The sequence below is a fragment of the Apaloderma vittatum genome, unplaced genomic scaffold, assembly GCF_000703405.1.
Source record: "Apaloderma vittatum isolate BGI_N311 unplaced genomic scaffold, ASM70340v1 scaffold2708, whole genome shotgun sequence".
Taxonomy (NCBI): Eukaryota; Metazoa; Chordata; class Aves; order Trogoniformes; family Trogonidae; genus Apaloderma; species Apaloderma vittatum.
Window position 1 is genome coordinate 63,048 of NW_009732214.1, and position 12,508 is coordinate 75,555.

General features: G+C 43.5%; 1 protein-coding gene across 1 annotated transcript in view; it reads right to left on the reverse strand.

Annotated features, from left to right (window-relative positions):
* Nucleotides 1-8,927, reverse strand: part of PITPNM2 (phosphatidylinositol transfer protein, membrane-associated 2) — a 63,403-nt gene extending 54,476 nt beyond the window's left edge. The window contains exon 1 of the mRNA XM_009875424.1: nt 8,753-8,927. Coding sequence (XP_009873726.1) covers nt 8,753-8,797 — 45 coding nt within the window. The 5' untranslated portion in view covers nt 8,798-8,927. The remainder of the gene's footprint in view (nt 1-8,752) is intronic.
* Nucleotides 8,928-12,508: the final 3,581 nt, after the last annotated feature.

Below are 12,508 nucleotides of genomic sequence, written 5' to 3' on the forward strand. Positions count from 1 at the left end.
CAGTAGGTAGCATGTTCTAAGGGCAAACAGGAAGTTACATGAATTAAATTAAGAATAAAAATCACCCTTACCATTAACTAATGCAGTAGAGGGCTGAAGTAGAGCAGCAGACACACCTTCTTGATATCAAAGGCTTTTGTGCCACAGTCAGAAGAGCTGAGTCTTCTCACAGTACAGAATCAACAAGAAAGCCCCATTTTGAAAAGGGAGAAAGTAACCTGAAGAAACAGAGCTGCTGGCAGGGCTGTGCCTAGTACCCAGATCTTCCAAGCCCCATTTCAGCATCCTAACGCTGATGGGCAGTCTATCCCTGTCAGCTGGGCTGATAGTCCTTCAACAACAAAACTGCTGGAGGACATTAAAGACTTGTGAGCTTTGGTTTTTTTACTCAAAGGCAAAGCTTACTGTATCTAATCACGCACAGTTAAGCTGGCACTACCTTAATGGAAAACTAGGTCTCTCCAGTAACACCATTCCTGCCCTTTCAGAAGTTGTGGACGCTACAGGATGATGCTTTTGTTTACACCATGTGCATCACATTATGAATGCAGGCAACTTGAAACTGTTTCCATGGCAATGGGACTGCATCAGCAATCCACCGGGTTTAGTTTAGGCCATCTTCACTCAGGCTTCAGCGTGGCACAGAAATCGTTACCGTTAAGGGCAAACTAAGTGATGTCACCAGTAACCATGGTGTCCACAGCTGAGGTTTCCGTGTGCCCTTTGCACTAACATGCATCCTTCACGCATGACACTGATTTTAATCCAATTAGTGCTGTTAAAAAAAAAAATACATGAAGGGCCAGCATCAATACTTATTTAGCAAAGGAAGGTTAGTCTGAGCCAACAAGATAAAAAAAACGACGCTTTACGATAACACTCTGACTCTGAGCCTCGCTGCGCTGTACATATAGGAATGACCTGAAACCCTGGAGAGAAGGGAAAGCAAGCTGTTCCTCATCAATGGCTTTATTAATAAAGGCAAAAGAGCAGTTGTTTTAAACATCCTGCTTCTAGGTTTGGTCAATGGCTGGGCAATGTGCAGTGCTTCACCCCATCTAGATAACACCAGTATCCCAAACATCGGTGCTTCACCAGCTCAATGTAAAACGTGGTCTGAAGTGTTCCTACCACCCAGTCAAAAACAAACAAAAGGAGTCATAAGACAGAAAGAGTTGTAAAAAAAAAAGGAAATCAGAAAACTTCCCGTCCTGGCAGAAACTTAGTCATAATGCCATAAAAAGACTGCAAATTTCCAGGCTGCTGTATCAGACGGCCGAAGAGGACAGCTCTGTCAATACAGAGACATTTCGCACAGACCTCAGACTCTGCTGACCATGAGCACAGCCTCCTCCAGGGCCACTCGCTCGCCAGATCAGCAAACCACCTTGGCATCCCTGCCCAACACTAGGTTTGGAAGCAATGCATCCCCCTAGGAGACCACACACCACAGCAGTGACTTGGTCTCAGCCTGAGTAAGACTGTCCTACATGCTCTGCAGCTTGGGGCTATGCTCAGACCCATCAGAAGAGCCAAGTACCTCAAGACAGTCTGGTTTCATTTAGGGTGTCCAAACACATTAGCTTATTAGGCAGATGCCTTTGAGAGCAATCATAAAGTAGTTAACATCTGTCTTCCCGGTTGCTGCAGAGCTACAATTTCCAGGAGGAAAAGGACCCTTTTGGTCCTTCCCAGCTCTGCAGGGAGCTGCCATCTGATCACCTCCCTGCCTGCAGCCGGGATATTGTGGGGCTCTGCCCTCAAGTTTACCAAGCATGAATTGAGACTGTCACAGGAATTGCTGGCCTTTTGTCCCGTGCTTCAATCACCCTGTAACGCTGCCTCCAAGGAGATGTTAAACACCTAAGGAGAAAGAAGATGTCACCCATGAAGGGTCTTCCTGGCAGAGAGAAGCACGCGTAGATCTGCTCCGTGTGCAGGAGATCCTGGGTCTGTTCCTGACACCACTTCACTCTCCTGAGAGCTGTCTGAGGTTGGGGTCACAGCTCATTGCACTGCTCGCAGACCTCCTGCCTCTGGCTTTCCAGCCCCACATCCTACAGGACTCCCAGCCAGCAGGAGCAGACCAAGGCTAAGCATGCAGAAGGCCCTGAAGAAGGGACCATTCTCACCCAAGTACGTGGATCTGCAGCAACCATCACTCTTGGATGCTTTTCTTGTAATGTAAAACATATTCCTCAAAAAAGCCCTAGAAGTTAAAGGCAGGACAGGTTGTCAACAGCAGCCTCTCCCAAGACAGAGCAGAAAAATGTGCAGCATCAGTTTGTATAAATGTTGTATGTGCTGCATTATTTAGAATCGGGTCTAGATATTAATGAAGCTGTTTGTACAAAACCAGGATATTTTGGGGACGATCAATTGTGCAGAACTATAAATAATTTATGGCATTAAGAGAACCATTCTCGTGGCCACTCATTAATCATTTTGCCTTACGAAGACGGCCAGTCACACTCCTACGGAGCCAGGGCTGGATGTGCCAGAGGCACATGAATTAGGCATCGCTTTATTATGGAGATACCTCTAACTTGTTTACCCCACATGCTCCATCTTTCAAAATGTCTACTACACAGTATTTCACCTTACCTCAAGTATTTTCTTCCCTGTCTTTAAATGGATTTTTCACTGTATTAACTATTCCACAGACACTGCCTGCAAGAATTACTGCCTCTAGTTTAAAGGGAGGGAAAGCAAGTTGTCCATTATTATATTGAGAGTCAGAGATGAAATTTCAACTCAGGGTGTTTTGAATCAATTCTGATCCTCTGACTTTAGGAATCCAGTGCAATTATTCACTAGCAATGGACTGCAAGCTGACATACTGAAGGACTGGCTTAAAGAACTCCCCACAGTTTTCCTGATACTTAATTCATTACTTGCCTTCAGGTTTCTGAAAAAGTGAGAATCTAATCTGGGTCAACAGTCAAGATTTTGTCCACATGTCAGAAGTCTTCTTTCGTAAGAATAAAAAATCAAGGAGAGGAAAAGATTCTTGACAGCCACAAACTCGGTAGGATTATCAGTGGTGCATCCTGTATTAAAATCAGTACATATATGAAGTTTAAAATATTTTTTGTGTTATAATCTCATCTCAGTTTCACTCAGTTTCGTTAGAGAAAGAGAGCATGCATGAACTGTCAAGGCAATGTAGGTCACGATTCTAAAATCACCAGATATAGAGTAACAGCCAGTTTAAAAACTGTTATACAATAATGACTACAGAACAAGAAGAAAGCAAATGCAGAAAAGATATTTGCAATTTCTGTATGAAAATGTGTATGTGTGCTGCTGTCACCTGTGCAAATTATGCTGCAAATCTGGTAGCACTGAACGCACCTGTAGCACCTTTGTTCTCAAAGCTAAGCTACTGCAAGTGTCTTACCCTCCTCTTTCAGAAAGTTATGAAAACAAAAGGAAGAAGAAGTCACAGGTTTTTAATGCTGCACCACAGAAATGAGTGGAAAAGCTTCAAATCAGGCTTTTGCTTTTAGACTTGTGAATCTTCCAGGGTCTCTGAAGCTGTCAGCAGTGTCACCTGCTTTTAAAATTAAAGCATATACGTCTATCTGTCCAGATGGCCAAGGCATCTGCAAATGAAACAGAAATAATCAGCCACCCAGTTCTTCAGCGTCCAGAGATGAAGGGTTAGTTTGCTTTCCCCCACTCAATCAATCTTTTACCATCTGCTGAGCCTGCTGGCAACTGCCAAGTGTAGCTCACGGTTTAAGGGGCACAACTTTTGCACCCAGATATCAGGACATGACCTCCTGAATTACTACCGCTAAGCACATTGAAGTCTATTCTCCAAAGTGCTACTTGAGAGCCACACAGAAACGAAAGAGAAAACAGAACTGCGCCGGGGTCTGGAGACTGAGACGACGGACAAATCACAATCCTCTGGAAAGGAGGGAAGCGAGTCAGGGTGCTCCATCAGCGGTCACATCGGGGAGTACAGCACACCACAGATGCTTGGAAACACGCTCTGATTTTTCAGGGCAAGCAATAAATGCAAAACCCTGAGGGACTGTAGAAGAGAGGCTCATGTTAAAAGATGAGAAGAGCTCTCAAATCCCAGGATCCTGCCCAAATCCAGCAGGCAGCGCTGAGCACATGGGTTATCTTTAACAGATTGCTTCAAACAGGGGCCAGAGTCCTCCCCTCACCAGTCACGGATCCTCAAAATGCTGAATGACAAAGTATTAACGTTATTAGTTTATAAGGATGATGCAGCATCTTAAAATAAGTCTCATCCTCAAAAGGCAATCACTAGGTCCAGAAGCATATTTTTAAAGTACTATCTTTGGAGGAAGGTCACAAGTACTCAGAGAAAGCTGCATGGAGAAAACAACGAACGGACTTATTTACAGCAGAGAAAGTAAGCTATGCACACCGGTATAAAAATAAGATTTAATAACAAGAGGAATTCCCTCATCTTATGTAAGGGTCAGAAGGGCAATGGTCTCTCGGAATCTCATGGCATATGGGACCACAGCAATGAATGGTATTAAGATGATAAATGGACTGACCTTTGGCTAGTAACATACTGATCCTTCAGACGAACACATTTAGATCGTGGAACACAAGCTTTTATGAGATAGAGATTTAACATGAAAGCGTGTGCTGCTTCTGGGGCAAGGGGGAGGCATACAGAAAGGTAGGTTCCCTAACCACACAAAAAAAGAAGGCGAGTGTTAGCGGAAAGGATAGCTGTTGAGATGGAAATATGCAGGACACTTGGAAGAGGAAGAATTAAGAGACCCCTTAATGAGATCTATCTAATGCATAAGACAGAATGGTTCTATCTTTTGTGCCCGACAGGCTTCAAAGTCCTCACAGAGACAGAAGTACTGCCTTTGATGTGATGTGCAGAGTCAGAAAAGACATCCAGGACAGGGTCCTCAGTTTAACATTTCTGCAGGAAGAAATCTCTACAAATGCTTACAGTTATCCTCTCCATCAACAGTCCGGGCTTCAGGAAACTCACTTCAGAGCTCATTACTAGTTGTTTTCTGTTAGGGTAAGAGCCTGGAGTTTCCCCACATCAAACCGTAGCTCCCTCAGTCCTATGGGCAACTCTCAAGGTTGAGTTCATCGAGAAATCGCTCATCCTTGAAAGCAGGACAGGCTTTTAAACGTGTGCACGGATTTTAGGAAAAAGTTACACTAGAAAACTATTGTTCAGAAAAAGAGGTACAAAGAATGGTTTCTCTGTTTTGAAATAGCTTGCCTGGTTTATGTACCAGAATAAAAATAGGTCACAGTAGAACAGAAGATCACTGGTTCCAAGCTCAGATATTATTAAAAAATTAGTAGATTTTAACTGGGATAGCAGAAGAAGCAAAAATTCAGCAACGATGCAAAAAAAAAAACCCAAATCCCAAAACCTTGTACGTATGGAAAAGCTGAGACCCAACTGCTCTGCAGCTAATGCAATGAGGGCTCCCAAGCTGAAGATGTTGACAATGCTGCGTGAGAGGTTTCCCATGAAAATAGGGATACTGATAGTCTAAAATTTAATAGAGAAAAACAATTCAGTTCAGATCCGCTAGGCTTCAAGCAAGTCCAGGGTACATTAAGCCCTTCACTGTAATGTAAAATTAACTTATTTATGGAATAATTTAAGTGCTACTTAAAGTACTGAAACCACTGTCTCTGTAGATAACATTTCGGAAGCTAGCAGAAAGCAACACTTGAGACATATTGCTTCCCCCATCCTTAAATTTTAAAAAAAAAAAACACATTAAAAAGCAAAGCAGCAGGCCACTCACCTCAGTCTTCACAGCCTGAAGAACTTTCAGTACAAGAGGAATTACAGAACAACATTACAGGGCACGCACACAATGATTTATTGCATGTCTCGCCTGCCTAGTGGTGCAAAGAACCAACAGAGATGCTGGATTATATACTGCACGATTTTAATTCTCCCATCCAGCAAACTTAGTAAATATGAGCACAGCCTGTTCTAGTTTAATGGAAGGATCCTGTGCTATTTGGGCATGATGCTGCTTACATCAAATCTGGTGGAAATTTCTGTTAAAACTTGCAAGAAGAAGGAGGGACTGCTTTCTCATGAAAGGAGATGAAAGGGCCTTCCAAAACAAAGCAAAAACCTCCACAAAAACATCTTTGAGAAGCGACCACAGTACCGTAGTCTGACCCCGCCATGCCCACATGGCACAAATTATTTGACAGCTCTTTAAAGAGCAACTTTATACCAACTGCTTTGGAGTTTAATGGGGATCTTCACTCATGAGCTTGGAGTTAAACGAGTGATTAACTGCAAGTTGAGCTCAAGGCTCTCTAAAACCCTTTAGGAATGACTGTGATATCTCCTTTTTATGCTGTTGGAAAACTGCTTCTTACAGGACCAGGCTGACTAGTGTCGCCAGCAATAATGACACTGTATCATACACCACAAATGTCTTAGAAATGAATCTTCTGCTTTTTTAAAAAAAAGTCACTCCTCTCCCTAGTAACTATTTTAAATCATTCTGTTCTACAGTTCAGTCAAAGATTTCTAAGAAATACCTGGCTGTTTTATACAGATCTCGGCTTGTTCCCCTTAGGGGGTTCAGCACTCAGAACTTGCTTCTCCTGTGGCCTCCTTACGCGTTTCAGAGAAAAGATAATAAAAAACCCCCAGACATAAAGCACTTGCTCATTCTCTGAAAAGAACAGAAGTCATGCTCCCCACTGCCCTCTCCCCAGCACCTGTCTCAAAGACAAAAACTCCACTTTTAAATCAAACTGAAGAAAAACGACACTCAACAATACGGGTCTAAGAAAAGCTCGCACTGAAGTTGGCAGGAACCTTTCTAACAATTTCAGGAAAAGTTGAAGCAGATTGCTACCAAACACCAAGAAGCAGAATATAAACTCCACATTCTAACCTAAGTGGGTTTTCTAGTTCTGTTGCCTCTTTTTTTTCAAATTTGAGCCAAGGCTGGTATTTTCAATAAAAAGCACAGTTCACTTTTCCTCCTCTACTGCTTGTGCATATTTAAAAAATTACTTGCTTGTCACGTACTTCTCTAGCTCACCTGGATCTTGGCCTCATGCAGCGTTTCCAGCTTGGCCCTGGGTAAGTGGAGGGAGATCAGAGACCTGGCTTGATCAGGATTGCACCTGATCTAAGAGGAAACCTTACTTTTCAATGCACTAGAAAATTAGAGCAGGTCTGCAGCAGGGCCGGCTGGCAAATTGGAGGTGTAGTTTCTCAAGTATCCTGCAGTGAACTTCTCCTGGCATGAAACCCTAATGTTTTATCACATCCTTTGACATTTAGATCCGGCCAAAATTCCCATCAAGCGAACAAAGCGGAACCCAGCGCTCTACATTAATGAAATAAAAATTAACTTCTGAAAGTGAACAGTAAATTCAGCCTCCCGTCCGGGTCCTCCACATCTCGCAGGAGGTCCCCCCAGACATTCCCCAGTTAATGATTCATCCTCCATTAAATTAGGTGGGCTCCTCCTTCTTAATCAGCTCATCCTCTGCTCTGATGCTTGCTGACAAGTTCTGCATCGCTGATACGCTGCTCCCATCAACCAGCTCCTTACTCAAAACAGCCAAGCCACATTTGGAAGGAAAAGTTGTAACAAAGTAATTACATGAATATTCAAAGCAGCTACAGTGTCAGGAAAAGATACACAAAAATGAAGGCACCTAAGAAAATACTTTACTCATTTACTCTAACGTTTAGGTTAAACACACAAAGCTTATTATATATTTGTGTCAGAAAAAGTTTTACTATTATTACTGGAAAACACACATGGTATGCTGTTTTAACAGTCAAATCCAAGTGCCTGAGTCCTTAAAGGAGCACAGTTGGATGGCTGGGGGAGAAATTGGGAAGTTGTGCTTTTGCTTTGGTATTTGGGTTTGATTAATTAATTTTAAGTTTTACGCCAAAGCAGATTTTTCTAGCACTGTCCCAACCTGCCACAGAAAGCAGAGTTTGACTGCAAACTCAATACTAGATGTGTACTTTGCTGGATGGGCAAAATTAAATTTTATTTAAAGTGTGAGACAATGAAACAACACTTCAGATTCATTTCCTTTTAAAAGTGCTCCTGGTTGGGTTTCAGACACTGCGAGAATACGGGCACAGAGGATTTCAGTTACAAAACCCCAACATTTTAATTAACTGCTTTATTGAAGACGAGGAATTGAACAAAAACTCCCATCAGTATTCAGAAGCCTATTAAACAATAATTTAAGTTTTATGCCTAAACTGCTTAGTATCTGTTTCACAGGGGTACATAAGCACAGAAATATTACACTGAGATTCTTGCCCCTAAATTGAAAGTTCTGTCTTTGGTTTACCCTCTCAGACTTACAGTAGACTGTTTCTTCCCCACAAAAGAGCACTGGAACTGGCAAGATCAGTCACCACTGCCCAACTGGAAGACAGCAGTTGCTTAAGCCCTAGAGTTTGATCACTTCCAGGCAGGTAGCCTGGGCACCTTTCCATAGGGAGAGCCTATCCATGAGCTGTAAGGACAAGAGAAGGCAAGCCATAAACGAAAGTCTGTATTACTTTACTCTTTTACTCCTTTACAGGCACACAGCAAACTTCAAATTTAAACCATCTAATTCTGCAGCCATACTGCAACTCTTCACACAACGCCCTGTGTTAGCCTGAGCTCACAGAATCATAGAATATCTTAGGTTGGAAGGGACCTTCGAGATCATCTAATCCAACCTCACGCACACGGGCGGAACCGTTACTGACCTGTATCATGTACAGCTGCGCAATTCGATATTCTTCCACGCTCATCGGAAAACACGATATTCCTTTATGAGCATCTTGAATACGAAAATCTTCTTGTCCACTCAGAAACACAATCCAGAAGATTTTAGTAGAGGCTCCTTAAATAATGGCAAGCAAATGCATTGGGGAGGATCCCTGAAACAGAGTGAGAGAGAAAGGAAAAAAAAAAAAAAAGAGGCAGTTATTTTCCATTCTTATTGCAGAACATCCTACTAGAGAAAAAAAAAAAAAAAACACAACAGGCAAACATTAATTTTTGTAATAGCTATAAGCTCAAGCAGAGAGAAGAATCCCTGGAGTGCTACCAGGTCCTTGGTATAAAATTGTACAGAATCTTTTAGACGAATTTTGATTTGCTTCAGGGGATACCATCAAAGCTATTACCCTCCTGGCCTTGTCACTGTATCATTCAGACTTCCATATGCAACAGCATCTCCATGGAAGAGATCTGACAAAAGCTCAGAATGAATACGCAGACCTTCCGTTGCCAGACAATAAAGTGTTTCTCCACTGTCAGCACTGCACCACAGATGCGTCCCCTCAAAGGTATCACGTTTTATCCTCTCACATTCATTCAGCAGCAAGAAAAGGCAATAATTAGACTTCCCTGGCCCTCAATAACACCATGAAGAAGAAAGTCATTTGGATTCTAACAATAAAGACAGCAGAAATACACTTTTCTTTCCTGCTTTGTTCTGAGTTACTGTCTTGATAGGATCTCTTCTCTTTCAACTCCAATCTACAGGCAAAAACTTTCTGCCACAGATATCAATGCCAGACTGATTTTTACACTCCCACTGCATAAGAATACACTCAAAGATCGAACTGCAACACACAAAAAAATCCCCTCATATCCCAACTGAGGCAATTTAATAGAGTTATTGCTTAAGAATAGGGGGAGTACAGCATTTAATACACCAAGGGTTAAAGCAGTAACTTTTCAAATATTCTTAAGACTCCCTATGGGCTGTGGATAAATAAAATAGATGAGTGGCGAGGAAGAAAGCACACAAGAAGCGAAGCTGTCTGCTATCAGGCCAAATCAGGTTCATAGGGATATGATGATCACTCCTCCCAGCAGACAAAACACTTGGCTGGTTTCTTCTCCTGACCAAAATCTACATTTCTGCTGTGCCTACTTACTGGAAGCCTTCAGATACAGCTGCTGGAGTGAGAACAGCCCCAAACCCTGCACCTATGTTAAAACAACCAACTTATCTTGTGGATTAAACAACGGTCTGAGAACCAGGAAACCACACCGCTACCCACAGGGCTCAGTGCTACGTGGTGTTTGCACACCACTTCACCAACCTTCTACAAGGTTTAGAGAAGTTACAGCACATGCCCATGGCCACAGAGCAACAAGGGACGAAATTCACTTATTTATAACCCAGGTCTACTATTCAAATCCACATAGCGCTCCAAAGGCACTGCAACATCTCCGTTTCACGCTGGAGTTGACCCACCACCAAGTTTGCTCACCCCATCCCGGCCGGAGGCTCTGCCCGACGCAGGCTCTCAGCCCTCACTTTGCTGTTCCCTCACTCTCCTTTGATCGCTGCGTTTCTGATTTGGCAGTAAAGCCAAACCGGACCGACTCTTCTGGAAGAGTTTATCCTTTCTGCTGCTGCATCACCTAAACAATTTATTTTCAAATTTAATTCTGTTTCAGTTTATTGCTGTCAGAGCAATCTCTGTGTGTGGAAGGAGGGGATAAAACAAAAACAACTTTGCCACAGCAAACCCCGTGTGCATCCACACACATTCAGGATTTCCTCCATCAAACTAATCCTCCAAAACAGGTGCAGATACTCTCATTAGGTGGTTTTTAATTTCTATCACAGCAAAGAGCAACAGAAACCACCAGAGGATGGATCTCAAGCACTGGCCTCAGATCTGCATTGGTACTACACCGGGATCCCAGCTCCTGGAGCTAATGGCAGTGGGAGACTCGGCTACACGTCTAGAGCAGTTTGTTATGCTTTAGAGATCTTTGAAAATTAGATTTTAAAGCTCCCCTCTCCCCAGCCCTCCATTCCCCAAATGCTCTGAAAGTGATTCTGCTCCCATCATAATGGCATCAGTCACGTCTGCCTTTGCTGCTTGCTAAAAACAGGATATTTCTATCGATTGGAAGAGATGAATAAAACAAAAAATAGAACCTTAAAAGCAATAAAATGGCAGGAAACTAGTACCAAGATGGATAAAATGTGTTTATAATGAAGTGCCAGGGAGGTAATAATTCAGATGGCTGAGACATAAGAGGGCTTATTTTATTACAAATGAAAAAAAAACGATGATTTCAGCCCCAAGCAGCCACAGCAACAGCAGCCGTCAGCAGTGGCCATGACAGCGTCTCCCAGTCCTGCTTTTTGCTTGGCTTTCGCAAGAGTTGAGGTTTCTCCTTCCACGTGGCCAACACCTAAAAGCAGTACCTCAGCTCAGCCTGCAGGTCTCCAGGCAGCAGCAGGTCCCGATGACGCGCCCGGCAGAAAGGTGATGCTCCCAAAAACTCCTCCGGCACCTGTCCACTCCAGCTACCACAACCATTCGCCAAAAGCTGGGTAGAAAACAACCCTGGAAACGGACTGGGCAACAGCAAGAAGCAAAGTGCAACCTCAAATGGAGGAGGCCGGCAGGTAAAGGCACCTGGGATCAGCAGCCTGACCCTGAAGGAGGCACAAAGAGACCAAACCTGACTCGGTTGCCTTTTTTTTTTTTTAAGCTATGCTGGTTAAAAATAAAATTATCAAGATGTGCTTGCAGCTTGGGCTGCCTTTGAGCTGAAAATAACTTGCTCTCTAATCCTTTTAAGAACACAGCGGAGCCCAAGTGGCAAACCACAAAAGATAAACATGGGTTTTCACTAGATTCCAATCTTAGGGAACACCACGCCAGGTGGGACAGAGGTGACAAAAGCACACGCTCAGAGAGCTTGCTGAGGACAGCGACCTCCTCCCAAAGCCTTGGGACTTGACAGAGGATCAAAGCTCGCCAAGGCTGCTTCCTGTATTGTCCAAACAAAAGACAGAAGTTTGTCTGCAGACACGATGGCTGCTATAGAGAGAAGAGAAAGCCCTTCTGGAAGCAAAGGAGCCACCACACAGCTTTGAGAACGGGTATCAAAACACCAGCTGTGTCCCTGGCACTCACCCGTACCCAGCCCATCACTACAAGCAGCCAGAGGTGTTCGAATGGAGACGCTCAACGTGCCGGGATTAGCAAACTGCTGGCACTTGGATGGCAGGCTCGATTTCGGCTCTCCAGCCACCGAGCTCCAAGCTGGACTTTTTACGGGTTTGCCAAACCCCTGTGGCTGCACAACAAGGACCACGGGCAGCCCAAGGCTGTTTGCAAAACTCAGCTTGCAGCCGGCCTCTCTCCACAAGAGGAAAACAATGGCAAGGCAGGATATTTCCAGACCTGCTGCTATTTCTGCTATAGCCAAGCGGCACATTTGTACCGGCCGTTATTCAATTTATACACAGAGCTGTAGTAACTGTGAAAGCCAGGCGCATAATTTTATACCACAATTATTTTAAAATCAGGTTCTCAAAGCATCATAATTACGCTCCAGAGTCAATATCCTGCTGCGATGAGTCAGGTCCATCTCTGGGCTATTGCTTCAGGCTGTCTGAAGGCTAACACATGGAGTGCTGCATTTACTTCTGGTTTCGACGGTTCCCCTCACAACAATAACAATAACAAGCTGTTTAA